Genomic DNA, 23,558 nt, shown 5'->3' on the forward strand with positions numbered 1-23,558 from the left:
GACTACACAGAGGAGCCCTGTCTTGAAAAATAAAAACAACAAAGTCAAACTTCAGGTTTAATCCAGTAAACACAGCCCTACCCTTTTCTCTTCTTGGAAATAACTCAGGAGAGTTATAAAATGATTTCACTAATTACCCAGCGTATAGGGAAGAGCTGCCAAGTGTCATAAAAGTAATGGTACAAGAACAGGATGCCTAGAAAGGATCTGAGTCTCAAATAATAGAGGAAGCCAGTGGATAGCAGGTACCAAGAACAGTAGGAATTTCAGATGTTCTGACAATAGGAGAAACAGGGCACAAGTCTGCAGTCATGTTATGTAAACACTGTAAGGCTGGGTGGAAAGGAAATTCTGGTTGGACTGTGGATTTCCTCATTTATCTGTCAGTGTTGCCAAAAGCTGGGTTGAGGCAATATGGAGGAAAGGTCTTCAGTTAGTCCATGTAATTAATTCCCAGTTGGCTGACCTCTCCATCTCTACATGAGTGTATTAAACTTGTTGATGAACTAGAGAGAATTTCTCTTGTCTGCTAGCACTGCCCCATTCCTCCTTGTTAAACATTTGCAAATCCATGAATCTGGAGAGATGTCTCAGTCTTTAAGAGCACTGACAGTTCTTCTAGAGGACCCAGGTTCAATTCCTAGCACCCATATTACCACTCACAACTGTCTGTAACTCCAGTTCCAGAGGATCTGACACTCTCATGCAGACACACACACGCAAGCAAAATACCAATGCACATGAAATAAAAATTAAAAATCTACAAATCCATCTTCAGGTCACAGAGAAGCACATTCTCTCTTCAGATCAATAGAGTGGTGTGTGCACTGGCAGAGAGAGCTTACATTGGGTGTTCAGTCAGAAATCGTTCATAATCGCAAAAGGGTGAGGTGCACATTTTCAAAGAACATCATAAGGAAAAGGAAAGACACATGAACAAAACTGCCTTCAGAGTATTTACTGGGAAAATGAACAGTGCCGGGGAACAGTTAAAAATTGTGACATTTGAGGTTCCAAACACTTAAGACAGTAGGTTGAGGTAGACATTTTAAAGTCTGGCAAAGTGGTGGTGTAATAATGCAGGAAGATGAAACGGGATCTATTGGAGAGCAAGTAAGAAATTTGGGGGGAATATAAAGGTATTGGAAATTATGGTGACACTGAAAACTCTGCAGGACACCAAGTACTTCTCTAAGCACCATATCAGAGTTGAGAGAAGTAAAAGAGCATAGAATTTAAAAAAAAACAAAACAGAATTTTACAATGTTAGAAAGAAATTTGTAGAAGTAGAAGAAAAATGAAATATGTAGTCTCTGAAAAAATAAAAGAACAAATAGAACTCCAATAATTGTAGTTTTGTTTTCAGAAATGCCTCTGTTCATTAAATGCTCGAAATGTCTCTTGAAGGATCTAGAATAAAATCCCAGGGCTGCCTCTGGGGAAGAAAATAGAGTGGCTGAGGAAGGGTGAGGGAGGATGGCTGACTGAAGAAACAACTTTGCAGGGCTAGGGAGATGGCTCAGTGCTAAATGCACCTGGAGAAGTGTGAGGACCTGAGTTGGTATCCCAAGACACACGCAGAGCTGGTCCAGTTCCACACGCCTGTAATCCTACAGCATAGCAGGGGCAGAGATGGCAATCCTGGCATAATCATGAGACCTCATCAAAGTGGAAGGTGAAAACCAATATCCAAGGTTGTGCTCTTCCACACACCTCACACAAATTCATACACAGACATTGCATGCATGCACATACATCATTCCCATATGTGTACACACAAAAGAGTATATATCTGAAATGTACTCAGCATGTTTTTATAGTTTCTGAAATATCATCTCAGAGTAAAGCATCTACTTAATTGCTAATGATAATCCACCATCCCCAAATGTTTCATCGTGTGTTCCCCACTAACAAGGACATTCTCCAAACCCACAGCACACTGCCCTCAGCACCATGAAGTTAACATTGACAAATCATTTGTTCTACCCCTCAGCTCCATTCCAAGTCTCACTGATTGTCCCCGTTAAATCCTTAGAACAAGAAAGCAGAGGCACTCAGTCCAGAATCATGTTGCTCAGTCTGTCTGTCAAGGCCAGAACTGTGTGTTGCATTTAGTTGTCATGTGATGGTGTAACAGGGTCCTGTGCTGTTCTTTGGTGGAGGGGGCCAAGTAGGCGCAGAGTCAACAACACAAACTCTGGGAGAATGTTGAAACAACAAGCTCAGTTTATTCAGGAAAAGGCAAACCTTATATACCCTCCATCCCACCCCAGGGGAAGGTCTGATGAATATGCATCTACTGGTGTGCTATGGCTGCCTCTCATTGGTCTGGGTCATCTTCAGATCATGTCTCAGCTGCTGTTGCTAAGGCCCTTAGACAGACCCAGGTTGGCTCTCGGAAAGTATCATTTTACTGATTTGGGCCAACTGGCCCTCAAGCCTGTTAGGGATGAGTAATCCCCCAGGATGGGACCTTACTCTTGACATTCACTGCCTTGACACTATAAAACTCACTAGCCAATTTACTTTAAGGAAACCCACTCCATATTGACTTGATGCTCCGCCACGGTTCAACTCAGGTTCTTCACTTTGATAGGAACACAAAAGTGATGATTATACATGACTATAGTTTGCCTGCTACTATTAATTTCAAGCACTTGATTAAGGTGGTGTTTACATGTATTTCCAGTAAAGTTAGAGTTTTCTATTACAAATCTTAACTGTTTCGAAGGAATTGCTTTGAAATTATACTAATAGTCCATTTCTCATCAAGTAACCTAATCATTTTACTTATTCATAGGTAGCAGTAAAAACTCATAGATTTCTGCCTTACTTGATAAGTTATAATTTATCACTGTTGCTATTTTAATTTAAATTTCTCCAGAATGGGGCCACTATGGGTCCCTGTAACTGACCTCTGTTTCTTTTGATGTGTCACCATTGTGTTGGGACATCCTCTTAACTTTCTATCATTGTTTTATCATTATCTACTCTAATCTGGAACCAGCCATTTCCAGTAAGTCTGGCTCCTTTTAGAGTAACGCTTTATGTGTGTGTGTTGGGAGGTAGTGTTTTGTTATTTTTAGTTTTGTTTTGTGTATGTGTATAGGTGTTTTGCCTGCATGTATGTCTGTATACCACATGTGTGCCTGGTGCTCACAGAGCCCAGAAGAGGGTGTCAGATTCCCCTGGAAGTGGAGTTACAAATGGTATGAGCCACCATGTAGGTTCTGGGAACCCAACCCAGGTCCTCATTGAGAGCAAGAAGAGCTCTTAATTACTGGACTGGCTCTCCAGCCCTAGAGCAAGAGTTTTTCCTTTAAATCGAGATCTAGATATTGAGTGTTCACTGCTGTTGTGTGTTGCTGTTCCTAGGCCCTCCCAGTAGGTAAGCAGGCAGAGGTAGAGAATATATAAATACATTTGTACAGATGCACATTTATATATGTCAGTCATACCTCTATAACAAGGGGTGATTAATTGCATACTCCCACAAATCTGTATTTCCAAACTCCAGGATATTCAAGTGACTTATATAAATGGCATCTATTGTCTGTAACATATGCACATCCTCTGTATACTTTAAATCATCTCTAGGTTATTTATAATCTACTACAATGTAACACCATGCAAATAGATGTTATAGTGTATTGTTTTTGAATCCTAACAAGAAAAAGAAATATGTGCATGCTCAGTGCAGGTGTAATTTCTCCTCTCACATATTTTCAGTCATCAGTTGGTTGAGAAGCAGAACCCTTGGGTAGACAGAATTGATTGCATCTGTATTTATTTGTATCCAAGTTTACTGAAAATTATCATAGGGTTAATTGTAATTTTTTTTCTATTTCTGTGTTTGTAACTCCCTTCTTCAAGAGTGAAACCTAGTTCTCATCATTTAATTACTTAATACCTCTGTATGTGATTGACCTCTGGCCAGTCACACACACACACAAACACACACACACACACCTCTCAGTGGATGACCCTATCAATACATTTTGACATTTTGAGCCCAGACCCTGCTCTGCCATTCTCTCTCAGAGGTACCTTCCTCGCAATCTCTGTGCCCCACACTAGACCTTCTCTGATCTCACTTTCAGGCTCTCACACCTCATGGCAGGTGTCTATTGTATTCAGCATCAGGTCACCTGCATGGGCTGTCCTACCACACAGAGGCCTCACTAACTTGGATCCCTGTCAGGTCAGAACCACCCCTGCTGGTGTCAGCACCTTTGACATGCACAGTGGCTGCCCTGACTACACCATTCTACTCAAGGCTGCTTGGGCTCTCAGCCCCAGTAGCTGGCTTTCCTGCCTAACCATTTTGGTAGAAAGAGCAGAGGGAAGGGGTGTGGGGAAGGGAGAGAGAGAGGGAGAGGAGAAAAACACAAGACTAGATCTTCACTATTACCTCTTCCATTCAATTTCTTTCTTTTATTTTTTTTTTTAATTTTTTTTTTTTTTTTTTTTTTTTTTGGTTTTTCGAGACAGGGTTTCTCTGTGTAGTCCTGGCTCTCCTAGAACTCACTCGAACTCACAGAGATCCACCTGCCTCTGCCTCCCAAGTGCTGGGATTAAAAGTGTGCACCACCACCACCCAGCCCATTTAATTTCATATCATAAATATACATTGTCGGGCTGGAGAGATGTCTCAGCAGTTAAGAGCACAGGCTGCTCTTTCAAAGGTCCTGAGTTCAATTCCCAGCAGCCACATAGTGGCTCACAATCATCTGTAATGGGCTCTGATGCCTCCTTCTGGCATTCAGGCATACATGCAGACATAAATAAATAAAATTTAAGAAAAAAAAAAACATGTATTGTCTGTTCAAAAGCTAAGAGGATTAGTTTTCAATAATCATAGCAGTTTTTCCCAGAGTATTGATTAGAATGAACTATTTTCCTTACTGAAGGCAAACTATAGTGAAGAATGCAATGTTCACAGATAAGGAAATGAAGCCTGAGCATATGATTGGATTTTACTGGCAGCCATTAGAACGAAACCTAGGAACTGCCGTGAGAGGATGTCTTGGAGAACGGAGGGGTTGACAGGAAGGTGGGGAGGAGTTGCCTGCTACTTTTCAATACAGTGCATCTGAACTCATTGACTTCTTTCTCTAATTACAGTTGAGTGAAATGCTGCTTTCAGTTCTTCAGTTTGTGTTTCCTTTGAAAATATCATTTGTGTGTGTGTGTGTGTGTGTGTGTGTGTGTGTGTGTGTATTCATGTAGGGCAAGAGAGGTCATCATATCCCCAGGAGCAGGAGTTTTAGGCAGCTTTGTGAGCCGCCCACCCGACGAGTCCTCTGTAAGAACAGTATACACCTCTAACCACTGAGCCATCTTCCCACCCCTCACAGTTTAGTTTTTGCATTTGTGTTTTTACTTTGAAATTGTTTCTTCACCTAAGACTAGATATTTTCTTGTGTCTTCTAGTTTTGTTTTTTTAAGACAGGGTTTCTCTATGTAGCCCAGGCTGTCCTGGAACTCACTCTGTAGCCCAGGCTGGCCTCAGACTCACAGAGATTCCCTGCCTCTGTCTCCCGAGTGCTGGGATTAAAGGCGTGCACCACTGCCAGCACCACTACCATGTGGCTGTATCTTCTATATTTAAATATTGCTGTAACTTGAGTTTATATTGATATGTAACGATACAATTCTTTTATTAATTTCCAGAAAGACAGCACACTGGATGCTGCTGAAGAAATCATCAAGGCATGGAACAGCCAGCGGTCTTAATGTAAAATGGGTGTGAGTGTTCCAGCCTCTTGCAAGGGCTCAGTACTCAGTGCTGCCACCTTGTGGGCACTATAAAGAAAACATTTCAGGACAAACATCACTGTCTTTCCAAAATTCACCCTATTCCTAACACTATTTAGTAAATTCTGGTTTTATTCATTTGGAATATATTAAAATACTTTCCTGTATTTTGTGAGAGTCAGTTTCTCTATGTTGTATTTTCTCATCAATGGAAACAGAAATCACATTTCCATTTACTGTACCAGGTATGGTAGCATATGTCTGCAATATCAGCGCTTGGGAGGTGGAGGCGGGAGGTCATCCTGGGCTACATGAGACTCTCTCTCAATAAATGAGACAGACAAACAAAAGCCACACAAACTTCACAGGAAGCTGGTCTGTGAGGATTGCTGGCTCCGTCTGTAGACAGCATGGCAATCTGCAGACACGCGATGTGGGCAAGTTTCACTTCCCCGAGGTGTTAGCACCCCAGCAGCGATGTGGGTGCCTGTAGCTCCCTGCCAAGGACACTGAACTTTGCCCCTGGCTTTGCTTCTCTGTTCCCAGCGCTTCCATGCCTTGGGGTGGCTTCAGGGTCCATAAGGGCCGCCTAGGTTTCTCATCCCTTGACCTTGTTGCCTCTGCTGATGTTCACCTCTACTCCAGCTGAGCCACCCACTCCCTTGGCCACACTGTGGACCTGTCATCACTCAAGGCTGTTTCACCTTTGAGATATAAGTTCCTCAGGTCACTGTACCACCTGTCCTCTAGCTCCTGGTTTCCCAAACACCCCATCATCCAGCTCCTGTTTTCCCCTCTCTCTCTCTCTCTCTCTCTCTCTCTCTCTCTCTCTCTCTCTCTCTCTCTCTCTCTCTCCCTCCCTCCCTCCGTGCCTTCCTCCTTCCTTCCCTCCCACTCCCTTTTTCCCTCTCCCCATCTCCTCCTCCCCCCTCCCTTCTTCCCCCTCTCTCAGTCCCTCTTTAAATGTACTACAATTCCAAACCCAATGTTTCTCAGAAAATGGTCCACAGCCCTCTTACATCAACATCAGCTAAGAGCCTTTTTAAAACAGATTCAATTCAGGACCTTCCCCTGGGAGCTAATAATCTCAGGACTGACCCGCTGGGGTGATTTTTACACAGATGACAGTTTGATCGCCTCTGCCGGAGTGCACAGGACCTTCAGTGTGACTGCTGTTAGGCCTCACAAGCACGCTCATTTCCACGCCTACCCTACGTTTCATTGTTCTGTCACTCTGGCCAGGACACTTTGACTTATTGCCATGTTGTTTGAACATGCCTAGCTGGCCAAAAATGAGAACTCCACCCTGGGGTTGAAGTTCGGTGCCTGCACCAGGGCTGCTGAGTACAAGCAGGCGTGCACTGGCGGCTGTGAGTTCACATCCTTAGCCTTTGATAGACATCTCTCTGTGTCTGTCACCCCCAGTGAGTTTTCTCTACCTGTTACCACATCAGCCATTGCTAATTTCTCTAGGATAAGAAACAAAAATCCACTCTCTTGTCTTCCCACATCACAGCCCACCACCAGCACCACAACTGAGTCACAGTGGAGTCACCTGCTCGAGGGAAAAACAGAAAGACAGAACTGCTTGCAATATACCTGACCTGGCATTTGTCCTTTCTTCATCCACATAGTAACAAAGGTCATCCCTGAACCTGTCTAGGCCACACAAGTTGGGGGTAGTGATGGAATAGTTGTTAAAAATTGGGTCCTCAAGAGGAAAGCTCATCGTTGGGAATGTAGCTCAGTGGTACAGTGCTCACCTAACACATGCTAGGCCCCTTGCTTGGGTCCCAGACAAAAAACAGTAAAGCTTAGAACCCCTGGAGTCAGCTGTTAAATGGCATACAAAATTCACAGGAAACTTTTTTTTAAGATTTATTTATTTATCATCTATACAGTGTTCTGTCTGCATGTTTGCCTGCAGGCCAGAAGAGGGCACCAAATCTCATTACAGGTGGCTGTGAGCCACCGTGTGGTTGCTGGGAATTGAACTCAGGACCTCTGGAAGAGCAGCCAGTACTCTTAACCTCTGAGCTATCTCTCCAGCCCCCTCACAGGAAACTTTTGCCCATCAGCCTTGCTGAGAACTTGGGGAGGTTATCGCCTAGCCTTGGGCCTGCTCTTTGCAGCCAGCCCTGGATTTGTCCAGTGCTCACCTCGCCACCCATGCTCCATCATGTTCCTGTGTCTCTTCAGAAGTGACTCGTATCCACACCTCTCCCATCTTATAGTTTTCTTCCTGGAATTCTTTTTCTGTTGTCTTTCTCCAAGGAGCAAAATTCTTCCTCCTTCCTTCTTTGTCTCGCCTCCCTCTCTTCCCCACCTGTCTTCCCTTCCACAAGTAGGGACCTCATCGTTGTTCATCAGTGGACAAATAAACACATATCCCTACCCTAACCATGGCAACTCTTATAAAGGAAAACATTTATGGGGTGCCTTGCTTACAGTCCAGAGGTTTAGTTCATGACTGTCATGGCAGTGTGCAGGCAGACGTGGTGCTGGAGCTGAGAGTCCTTGTATCTTGATCCAAAGGCAACAGGAAGTGGTCTGTCTCTCTGTGCATGGGTTGAGTATGAGAACTCAAAGCCCACCTCCACAGTGACACACTTCCTCCAACAAGACCACACCTAGTGTACAAAGGCCACATCACCTAATAGTGCCACTCCTTTTGGGGGCCATTTTCTTTCAAACCACCCCAGCGAGGTAGGCCTTGGTGGCTGATGTGTGAGCAAACATTTTTTAGGATGTTTCTCTCAGAATGATTTTAGATGAGATTACCATGAAAATGGGTAGATTTTGTTTTATTTTTGAATTTTGTGGGTCACTGTTGCTCTTATTGTTTGTATGTAAGGGTTGTATTGTTTTTGTGATGAGGATCAAGCCCCTGGTCCAAGTGTACACTCCACCACTCAGCAACACCTCTAGCCCTGGAAATAGTGGGTTTTGAATCAAACAGGTTACCTTTATAATATCGACATGTGTCATGACGACTTGAAGCTTTGGATAGAACACAAGGCGACACACAAACACCGCAGTGAGATTCTGCACCTGCCAGCCCCCCAATCACAGAAAGCAAAGCTTTAAAATAAGCATTTTCCATATGTCTACACACACAATTGTTCCATTTCTCTGGAGAACCAGGACTGATATGGACAGGTCAGCCACAGGGTCGATAAGTCATCTACAGATCCCGTAAGTCCTTCTTTGATGTCATCTGTCACTAACTAAACACATGGACACTCCAAGATAACAAGAAACTTACGAAGACTTCTTGTACTCCAGAGGAAATACAATGAAACTACAGTTTGGCTTTGAAAAAAAAATGTCCACCTTTTCTTTGACTATTTCTACTGTTTAAGCTAAAAAAACAAATTATTGAATTTCTCAGCTTTTTGTGCAATCAGTTCTAAGTGTCTTAGAAGGTAATAGATGGGGCGGAAAAAAAGACTTTTTGTCCTCTGTACTTCTAGCTGCTTCCACCTGGAATGTAGTAGCAAGGTACAGAGATGCAGCCTCCATCTTGCATTCTTGGAGGAAGCCGCATGAGGGTGTATATCTACATTCTAAGGAGTACAAAGTGCAGAAAGACGGAAAGAAGTTGGGCCTTGCCTTGGAAGCCACTGCACCTACTAATAGACTTTGTCATGCACAAGATAAATAAACCTTTATTTGTTTAGCCAATTAGAGTGCTTCCTATTTTCTGTAGATGAATGTGTTGCTATCTGATATAAAGGACAGTTTGCAGGTCAACCTTCCGGAAGATCCATTGATAAAAGGCAAGGAGAGAGCAGCCCCTCCCTCAGTAGGTACCATCAGACCCCAGGGAAAAGAGTGTCAGGCTTGGAAGGATGTAGGAAAGAGGGACAAGTTACAGTAAATCTTGTTAAACTCAGAAATTTCCCCCATCTTAACAACGAAAGCAACTATTCAACCACATAATTAGCAAACATTTTAAATGAAAAATTATTCCCAGATAAACAAGGAGGTTCCCAAGTGGACAAACCCCAAGGCAGACAAAACAAAACATAAACCTCAACCACATGTCTGAGACATGAGAGTTTCATTGTATTGCTGCTCCGAGAATACAGCTAATTACTCCATCTTGCCAATTAAATCACAAGCTCCCCTGCTGACAAACAGCCGTCTTGGGATCGATCAAAAATAAATGGTAGTGATAACTGGATTTTCTAATCAATATTAACTTCACCATATTATACAGAAGCAACTTTCCTTATACTTACATTCAACATTTGTGAAAGAAATATTACATAATTAATGCTGGAAGCATGATTTTTGTAAACTCTCAGTTGTCTATTAACTCAATAAATATGCCACTTTGGCTGAAACTTCAAAGCCAAAGGTTCTAATACCTAGCTTCCTTTCTACACAGATTCCTAGGTTAATTCACTTTAATTCTACTTTTATGATCCATGACACATTCTGTGAAACAACAGGTGAATGAAAAAGTAAAAATCTCATGTAAACTCCCATTTTCTAAACTTCTTCCCTCAGTAATGCTGTTCTCTAAAACACTGGCATCATGTTCCACCTTGGATGTGATGGTTTTGAAGAGCTCAGGACCTCACATTGGCAAGCTCAAGAGACGATTCACCAGTTAAGACAACATGCTGCTTTTCCACAGGACCTATGCTCAGTTCCCAGAACCCCACATCAGTCAGTTCACAATCCTGTAACTCCCCCAGGAATTCTAATGCCCTCACTGGCCTCTGTGGGCACACACACACACACACACACACACACACACACACACACAGCTTAAAAACATTTACATTGATTGTCTCATTCAGTATAGAAGCTAATGTGTTTATCTAATTATTATTTATCAATAAAAACTTGGGAGTCAGATATTGGGGTAAGAACCTGAATGATCAGAGAAGTAGTGGAGAAGCAACCAGTGACCTATCTCTTTCATTCCTCCATGCAAAAAGGCCGAGACCCTCTCAGCTCTACCCTACTACTTCCTGTGTCTATCTGTCTTCAGTACTCCAAATCCTCTATGGTTAATTTTGGTCAGCTAGTAGCTAGCTCCACCCTCTGATTCAAAACAATCTTTATTGTCAGTCACAATGCAACCAAAATATCACACATTTCCCCCTTTTTGTCTAAATAAAAAGGGAAGGTTATAACTCTGACACAGAAAAACTGCATATAATAAGAACAATTAAAATAAATAAGAACAAAATTATCAGGTAAGAATTACATTCACAGGCTGAAGAGATGGTTCAGAGGTTAAGAGCACTGGCTGCCCTTCCAGAGGTCCTGAGTTCAGTTTCCAGCAACCACATGGTGGCTAGCAACCATCTATAAAGAGATCTGGTGCCCTCTTCTGGCAGGCAGGGATACATGCATACAGAACACTGTATAATAATAAATAAATAAATCTTTAAAAAGATTACATTCACAATGTCCAGGACATTTGAATTTGGCAAATTCAGATAAAATATTCCATTATCTATCCTATCTTGGTGAGTCCAAAGTTTTGTACCTAATTCACTTTTTTCCTCTTGTATTAACCAACCCAAAACTATCCTTTTATGTCTCTCAACCTTATACACTTAACACTTCTTTTGTAAGTTTCTTTTCTGAATTTTGTAACAAGAAAAACTGTATAACTACCTAATCTTCAACTCCATCAGAGACCTAAGAAGGATATAATATTACCCAGGTAAACAGGAAGTGCAAAGCAAACAAATCCCAAAACTACAGAAATGATAGAAACAGCTAGCTGCCTGGCCAGTCACCCAAGGTTCCTCTGCAATGTTGGGTTGATCCTACAGGCCTAGAATATCTGACAGACTTCTGTGAAGCTGGAATTTGAAGGACTGTCCCACCTTGTCTTGGCAAAGTTTAGCAGTCACTTTCTTTTGTATCCTGCTTGTCCAATTTGGACAGCATACTGTGAGTAGTTGAGGCAAGGGCAATTTCTTGCCCAGTGGCTAACTTTTGCCACATTGAAAGCAAACTCCACATGGAGGTTCTTTGATGCCCATCATCTTCTCTAAAGTAGATTGGTGCTGCCAGGAACAGACATGTCTCATTGTCATGGAAAAGACTTATGTTATTGAAACATCTTAAGTGCCATAATCTATAGATCTCTGAAGTGTCTGAAGAACACTTGTCTACCTAAAATATATCTCTGACCTTGAAAACACACCTAACATGACTACAAGTTTAATTGTTATAGATGACCAACTACTAACCTACATATCTTAATTATCTTAAACCCCTTGTAATTATAACATTCAATGGCTATACATTTACATTACATTGTTAAATGAGCTGCATAGGTACAGTATCCTAAATGAGTAGAAATGTAGCTAGAGTTTTCCTGCCTTGCCTACAGTCAGGACAAATCTGTCTACCGCCAGTCCCCCAGCCACTCAGACCCAACCAAGTAAACACAGAGACTTATATTGCTTACAAACTGTATGGCCGTGGCAGGCTTCTTTGCTACTGTTCTTATAGCTTAAATTAATCCATTTCTATAAATCTATACCTTGACACGTGGCTCGTGGCTTACCGGCATCTTCACATGCTGTTTGTCATGGCGGTGGCTGGCAGTGTCTCCTCCCACCTTCCTGTTCTCTCCATTCTCCTCTCTGTTAGTCCCGCCTATACTTCCTGCCTGGCCACTGGCCACTTGGTGTTTTATTTATTGACCAATCAGAGTAATTTGACATACAGACCATCCCACAGCATAGAAACATATTATAGTATGTTCTTACAAAAATAATCTTAAATGTGTATCAATATACAAAAATCCATACCAATGTAAAATATTTAAGACTAATAGTTGCTTTTTTAGTTTAAAAGTAGATTCAATAATATACTCTTTTTTATCCTATCATTCCTTTTTTTTTCTTGAGATGGCAATTTATTAAGTTGCTCAGAATATTAAATGCATTCAAGGAGCCAAGCTAAAATTAAATGGTTAGTTCATGAAGACAGAATTAAAAGAAGTATCTTTCTGCTGGTGACATAAGCCAGTAGTATAGCTAACTACCTGGATGACCCAGTGAAGGAGAAGTGGATGAGATCTACATGAGCAGACTGGGTGTGGGGGGGGGGGTGGAGGGCGAGGAGTGGGGGAAGAGAACATAGGGAAATGGGAGGGTCAAGCTGGAACAGGGACAGAGTGGGAGGACAGGGAGGGAGATACCATGATAGATGAGGACATCATGGGAACAGGAAGAGGCAGGGTGCTGGGGAGGCTCTCAGTATCCTACCATTTCTATATCCTCCCTTTTTCTTTACAGCATGAGATCCCTAAATCTAATCTTTGTTCAGCTTTTTTCCTGACCATTACCAGTAACAGCTTGTGAACTACTCCACTAAATGATAACAAATATCTATAACCCACTGAATGACCAAAAACCACCCACCCCACCTTTTGGGAATGTGGATATTGTGTTCTCTAGATTGCTTCCTGTTGTCTGGGGGGCACTGTCATCTCTAGGGGACCCTGAGAAAATCGAGATAATGGTCAGCTCCTGGGAAAGCTAGCTGTATCATTTGTTGCCAGTCTCTGTGTGATGGGAAAGTGTAGGGCTTATCTGAAGTCCTGATTGGAGTGGTGCAGGAGGCAGGGACATCTCAGCTAGCCGCCTTGAAATTGTCCCCAGCAGTTTGTAATTCAAAGCTGATCACTGGGGGGTGTTTATCAGCTTAGTGCCCTTACTTTCAGCTACTTCAATGGTTGATTTAAAAAGGAAAAAGAAAAAAAAAAAAAAGCACAATTGAGACCAATCTAGGCAATGTGGTAAGATCCCATCTTAAAAAAAAATCAATCAATCAATAAAATAATTATTGCTATGTATGAGCCATAGTTGCTGGGAATACTACAGCAAGCAAAAGAGACAAAATTAGTACCATCTACAACTCACATTGCCAAGATGGGAATACATAGGGCAACAAACATGCAGGTTAAAGATACAATAGCTGATAAGTGCTAAGGAGAAAAACAGAATAGGGAAGGAAGCTAGGAACTGATGGGCCAGGTCCCGAAAGACATTTTAGCAATGTTTTGGCATCCTTCCTAGTAGGAACAAACAGTGTGCAAAACAGCAAAGCTAGTACTTGAAAGTCAGGAGTGGTACAGCCATCTCTCTCCTTGGCCCAGTAAGCAGATATTTCTAGTCAGAGTTTGGTTTTCAGTTTAATACAGGATGTCTCAACTGCTGTTGCCCAAACCTAGGGAAATGCACCTTCTAGAATACTATAGAGTAAACTGATCCATTTCTAGGGATCATTTTTACAACAGTAAAAGAAAAGTAATATGAGTATGGCCTTTGAGGCCCTGGCTATGCTGGTAGATGCTTACCATGTGGGCATTCATGTTTGATATAAATATCGTCAAAGATCTTCCTGATGCACTGGTTTTGATAACTAAGAACTGGAGGGAACCATTTTGTCCATCATAGATGGGAGAATTTTGCTCGAGTCTGTTGCTTGAAAAAACAAAAACTGAATAAATGAATGAGATCTGTCTGTGTGAATAAAACATGACCGGATGAAATGCAGCACAATAAGGTACATTATAGTATAATATGAGTGCATTTTACATTAATTTAAATTATGAAAATTAGACATGAGGTCATGTATAAATATTAATACAATCTTCCTTGTGATTAGGGTTTTAAATTTTCAGGAAATGAGAGCAGCTGTCTACAATGCTTCATGAATTATCTTAAGAAGTTATATAATCTCTCCTTTAATTCATCTGATAGTCAATTAAATAGAGAAACACAGTTGACTGCCCTCATCCAAAATGTTTGGGATTATACCTATTTTGGATTTTTAAAAAAAATTTTGGAATATGTACATATACATAATGAGGTATCTTTAGGATGGGATCCAAATTTTAAAGACATTCTTTAGTTTCATATATACCTTATACACATAGCCTGAAGGTGATTTCATATGTTTTAAGTAATTATATTTAAGTAATGATAGAACAAAGTCCAATGTATAAATATTTCTAATAGTGATATACTAACACAGTGGTTCTCAACCTTCCTAATGTTGTGGCCCTTTATTACAGTTCCTCATGTTTTTGTGGTGACCACCAACCATAAAATTATTTTTGTTGCTACTTCCTAAGTAATTTTTCTACTGTTATGAATTGTAATGTAAATATCTTATTTGCAAGCTATCTGATATGTGACCCTAAAGGGGTTGCAACCTACAGGTTGAGAACCACTGTACAATAGGACTTAAAATCACTTGGATTTTAGAAAATGTCAGTACTCAGATATTCAGAGTGGGTATGCTTAATCTGTATTTCCATACTAATAAGTCAACTCAAAGAAATTAAGAAAGGATGTTTCTGTGTAGCCTAGGCTGGCCTCAGGCTTGAATTTGTGATTCTCCTACAGAGCAGCCTCCTGAAGTGTTGAGATTGTAGGTTTGCATCCAGCTCTAAATCCAGTGGGTTTTTTGTTTGTTTGTTTGTTTGGTTTTTTTTTCAGGTCCCAATAAAAAGTGCCTGAAGGTATGATCTGTCACAGTGCGGTTTAGTTGCTTTAAAGCAAGCCCAAGCTAAATTCTTATTAAGCTGAAGTGCAGCTTGTATCACATGACTCTGGCAAAGTGTCCTGAAAATTTGAAAGATTGTAGCTGGAGTTTAACATAACCTGAAGGAGGAATAGGTATGTTCAGATTGAGTATTTATCAGAGCGCTTCAAAATTAAATCGTGTCATGAAAAGACTGAAGTAGAACAGATGAGTCCAGAGGTGTGCAGATGTAATAGAAAATTGTAAACATGGGGGAAGCACTAAGAAAAAAAGCAGGTGGAGCTAGCTAGCTATAATGGAGAGTCCCACCAGTCCATCCACATTAACCTTACTTCATTATTGTAAAGAACAGTATAGGTAATTTTTTTTATTGTATGCGTAGTGCACACATGTGGAGGGAGGATGCGTGTACATGTATGTGCTCATGCATATGTCTTCTTTGATCACTCTTACCTTTTGAGACAGGGTCTGTCATTGAACTTGGCACTCACCAGTTGGCTAGACTGGCCAGCCAGCCAGCTCCAGGGATCTATTTGTCTCTGTTCTCCTGCGCTTAGGTTAGAGACACATATGCCTAAGCTGGCTTTTTTACATGAGCCTTGGGGATCTAAACTCAGGTCCTCATGCTTACGCAGCTGGCTTTTCACCGACTGAACCATCTCCTAAGCCCTACAGGTAGTGGCATTTTCACTTTGTAAGTATCATATAAATCAACATGTATTGGGGGTCTACTATATGCAGATGGATTAGTTACAAAGGTACAAAGATGCTCCAGCATTCCAGGGATTACTGCAGTTTACTTTCAAACAGCGGAAGGAACAGAATCAGCCTTGGGAAAGTGTTGCTTAGAAAATGTCCTGGGACATGGATTGGCTTTAATCACTAAACTGCACCAGGATGCATACTATTTCCTAATCTAATCATGAAGGCTGCTTCCTGATTTTAGAACATGATGGCCAAAATGGCAGGCTTCCTCCTCCAAGCTTTTATCTTGTTTGGAGTTTCCTGCAAATCTGGGTAACATTGCATGGGGCCTCTTCATGAATACAGTATCTCTTGTTCTAATTCCCTCACTCTGGGTCTCAGAAGAAGGATTACTGGCTTGAGGAGCTTTAGCAGATAAAGCTTTTTTGGAGTCTTTCCAGGTCAGTTTAGAAGACTGTGAGCTGTGCATGGTAGGAATGAAAGGAATGGCATCACAGTCACACCCCTTGGTCATATTTCAACATCTTTGGAGTTTTAAGTTTCTAATAATATGAGTGCATTTGAAACGATGTAGTCATGTAGAATAAAGCTTTTAGTGTGTGGTTTTCATGGCAACAATAGACTAATATTAAAATGCAGACTCCTGGTGGAGAGAGGGCTCAGTGGTAAAGGTCACTTGTTGCTCTTGCAGAGGACCAGAGTTTGGTTCCCAATACTCACATTAGGCAGCTCACAACCACCTCTAACTCCAGGTCCAGGGGATGCAACAGCCTCTTCTGGCCTCCAAGAGTACTTGGATTCACCATACACAGGTACACATAATTTAAAATAATAAAACAAATGTTTTGTTGTTGTTGTTGTTGCCTTTTTTAACGCAGTTTTTAAACAAACAGGTCAACAGTGGTGGTTTATGCCTGCAATCCTAGCACACAGAAGACAGAGGCAGAAGAATTTCAAGTCTGAGAGGAGGTCATCTTGCATGAGTGAAACTCTGTGACAAAAAAAAAGTCTTCCCTAAGGGGAACAGGGATAAAGAGTTCCCTATCCTCTCCCTCAGCTGCTCATCAGAGGACCTGATTAGTAACAAAGATTGTAAGAGCAAATGTTATCTAGACTAAGTAAATAATACTTAAAACTATTTGGGGGAAATTATAGTATCATTATTCAAATTCTTCATGGTTTTATTATCAAATTGATAATTAGGCAGCTCACAACCAGTTATTAGCTGAGAAAAATACAAACTTCAAGACACAGAAAACAAGGCTGGGAGTAGGGTGAAACCTTTAGGGTTGCCATTTTAATCACAACCATTTAAAGGGTCCAAAGAAAACTACTGCTCTATGAACACTGGAGTAAAAAGTGTTTTCATTTCTAGCATCTTCCGCTCTGATTCTGAAGACGGACATGAGGTTCTCAGTTATGATTCTTAGTCATAAATCCATAGGATTTAAAGTCTGTGTGTAATCACATAGTATTTGGAGAAGCTGTAGGCTTTTCCCAATGAAAACCTGGGTTTATTCTCAAATGGAGAACTAGCCACAAATAAGGTTTCAAGCCAGTCAATGAACAAAAAGCTGGTAAATTCAATATCACACACACACAAGAACACTTAGCAGTGAGATATGAGCCAGGAAGGTTTCAGATAAGGGAGCACTTGATCGGACCAACTCAAGTGCCCTTGTGTGGACAACTGGTAAATGTATTTTGGATTGCAGCTGCCTGGTAAAATTGAGACCACAAGATTGCTGTGGGCACCCGTTTATTAAACCCACTATATGGATCTAAATTTTGGTCCAAAGTCTGTATTAGGAGGTATACTGCATGGATTCTGAAGCCAGTTTGTCAGGATTCTAATCCCAGCTCTGTCATTTACAAGGTGCATGACTTCAGGCTAGTTACTTAGCAATTTTATACTTCCAGTACCCCATCTATGAAAGGGGACAACTCATAGAGTTGTTGAGAAGATTTAAGGGGGTAATGTTTCTACAGCTTTACATAGTTCCTGGCACACAGTTAAGTTCTATTAGGTCGGTTGCTACTATTATTAACCTGATTTCTCTTTTTTTTTTTCTTCCTCTGCCTCCCTAAATTAAAATAATGCTTCATAATTAAGGAATCAAAAAGCCAATGGACATTTCTACAAATATATCATCTGCATTTCCCAAAGTACGGTAATTTTGAAGCCAGACAGAAGGAAAAGTAATGAGACACAGAAAAAGGAAGAAGGCCCTCCCTCCAGAATCTGGCCGGCCATCTGTTCTTCCTCATCCAAAAGAGGATGCCTAAGAATTTCCTAACAAATATTAGCCAATCCTTGTTAAAGTGAGATTGTCATTTTACTATCACCCCAGCACTTCCAAAATACACATTTCTGTATCAGTGTTGTTGAAAGTGACAGCAGGAGAGACACATCATGACCCTTCAGAACAGTATGCCAGAGCTGGCTGTGGTTTATGACTGTAATCCCAGCACTAAAGAGGCAGAGGCAAGAGCATCTCCACAGGCCTGAGGACAGTCTGGGCTACATAATGAGTACTGGGTTCAGCTTGGGTTACTTAATAAGACCTCAACTCAAAAATAAAATAATAAAACAGGGTGTCATGACACACATCTTTAATACCAGCACTCAGGAGACAGAGGCAGGAGGATCTCTGTGAGTTTGAGGCCAGCCTAGTCTTCACAGTGAGTTCCAGAACAGCTAGAGCTACACAGAGAAACCCTGTCTTGAAAAAAATAAAATAATAAAAATAAACTAAAAATAAACATCAAGACATTAGTTTTAAAATTAATATGACTTCTTGCATATTAATTTACAAAAAATTTATTTCTCACCAGAAATTGTAGTCAAAGCTGGGCTAAGTCACTGATTCTTAGGTGATAAAACTCAAGTGTGTGTGTGTGAGATCTTAAACTCAAGATCAGAAATAAAATCTGAACATGAGGACGCTAATGAGAAGACCTTAAACATTGCTAGTCACACTAACAAACAAACCTTTGCAAGGACAAACAAAAGATCTGGAAGTTGGGCCGAGAAATGTCACGGGTTGCTCTGCCTTCCCCTTCTAGGGTTTGGTTTCCTTAATGGGCTCTCCCCTCAACACACATTGTTAACTGTCTACTGTGAACCCATTGGGTCTTTCTAATCCTCCAAGTACTCCCAGTTGCCCTCTTCCCTATCATCCACCACCTACGGTGCTCTCTGTGAAAACACTACTGGTTGTGGGCCTCTTTCCCAGGTGCACTTGTCACAATTAAAACGGGTTATGACATTTTTGGAACTCTCTAATTCTTTTGTTTTTATTTTTGTTTTTCTTTGTTTTTGTTTCTCAAGACAGAGTTTCTCTGTGTAACAGCCTTGGCTGGCCTAGAACTCATTCTGTAGACCAGGCTGGCCTCGAACTCCCAGAGATCTTCCAGACTCTGCCTCCTGAGTTCTGGGATTAAAGGCGTGCGCAACCACTGCCTGGCAAACTCTCCCAGTTCTTAAGGGGAAAAAACATCCCATAGGAGCATAGTCAAGTTTTCAATTTGGAATTAAACAATGACAGACTGGAGGTGGTGATAATCATGCTCCCCGACTCCTCATGCAGATTTTATTTTCTATGTTCCTGTCTCTCATACTTTTTTAAATAAAGTTACTTTCACACAATATATTCTGATCATGGTCTCTCCTCATTCATCTCCCGAATCCTCCCCACCCTTCCAACTCCAAGCCCTCTTTTTCTATCTTTTAAGAAAAGAAACAGCCTGGTGTGGTGGTGCATACCTTTGATCCCAGCATTTGGGAGTCAGAGAGAACCTCTTCAGTTCAAGACCAGCTTAGTCTACATAGTAGGTTCAAGAACAGCCAGAGCTACATAATAGAGAGAACTTGTTTCAAAGAGAAAGACAGAGAGGAAGAAAAGAAATAGGTAAATTAAAAAAAGATAAACACAGCCGGGTGGTGGTGGCGCAAACCATTAGTCCCAGCACTTTGGAGGCAGAGGCAGGCGGATCTCTGTGAATTCGAGGTCAGCCTACTCTGCAGAGTGAGTTCCCGGACCACACACATATGCAAAAAACAAACAAGGATAAAACAAAACAAACAAACTGTTGTGGAATATTAATTTAAGATGTATTACATTTGTTTATGCTGTGGGACATTTGTTTAATGATGCAAAGATGTGTTGCATCCTTTTATTTTGCATTTGTTTAACTATGTGAAGCTGTGTTACTTTGCCTGTCTAAAACACCTGATGGTCTAATAAAGAGCTGAATGGCCAATAGGTAGGCAGGAGAAAGGATAGATGGGACTGGAGGGCAGAGAGAATAAATAGGAGGAGAAATCTGGGGAGAAAAGATCAGGAGCAAGAAGAGAAGGAGAGGAGGACTTCAGGGGCTAGCCCACCCAGCCACAGAGCAAGCCAGAGTAAGAGTGAAAGTAAGATGTACTGAAATAGAGAAAGGAAAACGCCCAGATGTAAAAGATAGATGAGATAATTTAAGTTAAGAAAAGCTGGCAAGAAACAAGCCAAGCTAAGGCTGGGCATTTATAAAAATAAAACTCCATGTAATTAATTTGGGAGCTGGGTGTCAGGCCCCCCAAAGAGCAAAACAAAACAAAACAAAACCCATAACTACAACAAACTAACAAAAAAAATGAAAAAAGATTACAAGAAACACCTATCCAGGTGTGCACACATATACATACACATGAAAACTTAAAATTAGAAACCATAATATACAAGCAAAAGACTGGTAAGGTTTTAAAAAAAAAGCCCAAACAAAGCAGTATAAGACAAAAAAGAAAAATCTCCAAAACTACCTTTGGGTTGCTTTTGTCTTTGTTGGCATCTACGGCGGGGGTGGGGGTGGGGGTGGGGCTGCCCTTAGGTGTGGTCCATACTTTTTCTTTAATTAATTAATTTAGGTTTTTGAAATAGTGTCTATGGCCTATTCAGAATTACCCCACATTGTGTAAAACAGTGTTTTCTTAGGCTGTGCCTTACCCCAGGAGACTCCATTTTACAAACAGCTTTAGACTCCATTTTGATGGAGGAGAATGACTACAGCCCCTGGATGGATCTGCAAACTACCATGCAGCACAAAATGATAAATGACTTATTCCTGGGAGTATAAAAGGAGCTACTCTAGCCGGGCGGTGGTGGCGCACGCCTTTAATCCCAGCACTCGGGAGGCAGAGCCAGGCAGATCTCTGGGAGTTCGAGGCCAGCCTGGACTACAGAACAAGATCCAGGACAGGCACCAAAACTACACAGAGAAAACCCTGCCTCAAAAAAAAAAAAAAAAAAAAAAAAAAAAAAAAAAAAAAAGGAGCTACTCTATAAAGTGTGGGGGTGAATTGAGACTCTAAGGGTACATGGCTGTATTAAAATCATATCTGGGAAACAGGCCCAAGAACTTACCAGACACACTAGGCCCAGGAAAGGGTGCAACTCCCTCACTTGAACCCTATAAAGAGACAGACACCTGGCAGTATGATATCTTGGTCACACACCAACCTATCATCTGACACCTAGTGTATAAGTCAAGGACTGCCAAGCAGAGGACTTCCTGATTACCCTTTTCAGCTCAGCTTCCTGTCTAGCCTCTGCTGGGCCGCCTGCTCATTCATCTTTCACCTCTCTGGACCTGGACCCTCCATCTCCCACTCTCAGATCCCAGTTCAGCCTCCACCTTGCATCTGAAACTCTTCAGCATCACACTCAAGCTCTGACTCTAGCAGCTCCAGCTTCAGCTTCCTCAAGTTGCTGGTCTGTTTTGTTATCAATAGAACCTTTCTCTCAGACCACTTCTATTGCCTTTCAAACTCTGTTGCAGCCTCTTTAACTTGTGTTATTCTGGAAGCCACACATATGCATCTAGATAGACAGATACAAGTGCCCTGTGCTGTGCGATAGGATAGTTAACATTAGCAATTAGGGTTGGAATAAAAGAACCTGCATTGCCTCAGCCAGATTACCAAACTAGGTGGCTTATATGACAAACTGCCACCATTGAACCTACTGGGCCTTGCTAATCTACTGTTATTCAATACATTCTCACACTGTGGAAAGAAACCAGATGCTGTAGTCACTCTCCACCCTCAAAATGGAGTCAAAGGCTGTGTAAAACAGTCTCCTGGAGCAAAGTACTCCGGGCACAGAGCGCTTACAAAAGACAGGCTTTCCTGTAGCCCAGGCTAGCCTCAAATTCATTAGGTATCCAAAGATGACCTTGAACTCCTCCTTTTCCTGTCTCCATCTTCCAGGTGGTGATGTTAAGATTTGCACTGTCACACCTGTTTTCTGCAGTACTGGGGATTGAACCCAGGCCTGCTCACATTCTAGACAAGCCATCCAACAACTGACCTGCATTCCCAGCACCGCTTGTCCTTTAAAGGAAGCTAGTAAGTAGCTTCTCCTCTGTTCAAGGGAACAATGACTACTTAGTGGTATTTGATTTCCACTGACAAATGAAGTGTTTACTAATACTAACATCTGAGTTTTCATCACAGTGGAAGATGCCTCTCTTGCAGTTACTTTAATTCTGACTGTGTCGGATGGTTCGTTCACAAGAAAGTAGCATTATCGCCTCTGTGAAGGTAAGTGGGGCAGGAACTGAGACAGATTCTCACTCTGTAGCCCATGCTGGCCTGGACCTCTGGACCTCCTGCCTCTGCCTCCTAAGTGCTAGGATGACAAGGATGAACCATAAGACCTGCCTTATTATTTCCATTTTGATGCTAGTTCAACTGACTAATCAATCTAGGCCCTTGTCCAGTCGTTAGCTGTTTTATTACATTTTCTGTTCTTAGCTTTCAGTCCAATGATAATGGGGAAAGACAGACAACATGGATCATGACAGGGTCAGACTCTGCTTCCTTCCCATGATATACTGCTGTCACGGGCGCTACTTGATCTCCTGTCAATTCTACAAATGTTTTCGAGGCAAATATGCTCTATCCCTACACTGTTGAAGTAACGGGACTGTAGGAATTCGAAGCTTGTTGGTCGATGACAAAACCTGAATTGATTCCTGCTCCTGAAGACAAAAGCTAATTTCTTTTTATTCCGAATTCAGACAGGGAAAATTGACTTGAAAGTAAAGGAGCGGTCTGAGGTGAGGGCTTTGCCAGTTTCATTCAGCCTGAATTCCCTTGTAGGTTGTTTTGTTTTATCTATTTATCTATCTATCTTTTTATTTATCTATCACTTATTTATATTTATGGTGTTTTGTTTGAGACTCTAACTCCTCATACTCTTACCTCCTTTGTGCGCGACCGCAGGAGAGAGCCACCAAAGGCAAATCTTCCGAGTTTTAATTCGGTCTGTTTGAGAACTTACTCTGATGCAAGCTCATTCGCTCATTCGCTGGATTCTCTGATACGCTTCCTGGGTCGGTTTTTTGTTTTGTTTAGTTTGAGACAGAGTCTCTCTCTGTAGTCCTGGAGCTCGCTGTGTAGATCAGGCTGCCCCCGAACTCACAGAGATCCTCCAGCCTCTGTCTCCTGCGTGTAAAGTTTCTCCCAGCAAGCTGCGGTTGACAGTCACACAGCCGGAAAAAACCAAACAGGAAGC

The 23,558-nt window shown here is 41.6% G+C and overlaps 1 protein-coding gene and 1 long non-coding RNA gene across 2 annotated transcripts in view; one reads left to right on the top strand and one right to left on the bottom strand.

Annotated features, from left to right (window-relative positions):
* Kyat3 (kynurenine aminotransferase 3) overlaps window positions 1–5,924 on the top strand; it is a 48,509-nt gene extending 42,585 nt beyond the window's left edge. The window contains exon 14 of the mRNA XM_059266361.1: window positions 5,674–5,924. Coding sequence (XP_059122344.1) covers window positions 5,674–5,736 — 63 coding nt within the window. The 3' untranslated portion in view covers window positions 5,737–5,924. The remainder of the gene's footprint in view (window positions 1–5,673) is intronic.
* LOC131913621 (uncharacterized) overlaps window positions 1–23,539 on the bottom strand; it is a 54,757-nt gene extending 31,218 nt beyond the window's left edge. The window contains exon 1 of the long non-coding RNA XR_009379938.1: window positions 23,246–23,539. This is a non-coding gene — a long non-coding RNA (uncharacterized LOC131913621). The remainder of the gene's footprint in view (window positions 1–23,245) is intronic.
* Between the last annotated feature and the right edge of the window lie 19 nt (window positions 23,540–23,558).

Source organism: Peromyscus eremicus, chromosome 6 (assembly GCF_949786415.1).
Source record: "Peromyscus eremicus chromosome 6, PerEre_H2_v1, whole genome shotgun sequence".
Taxonomy (NCBI): Eukaryota; Metazoa; Chordata; class Mammalia; order Rodentia; family Cricetidae; genus Peromyscus; species Peromyscus eremicus.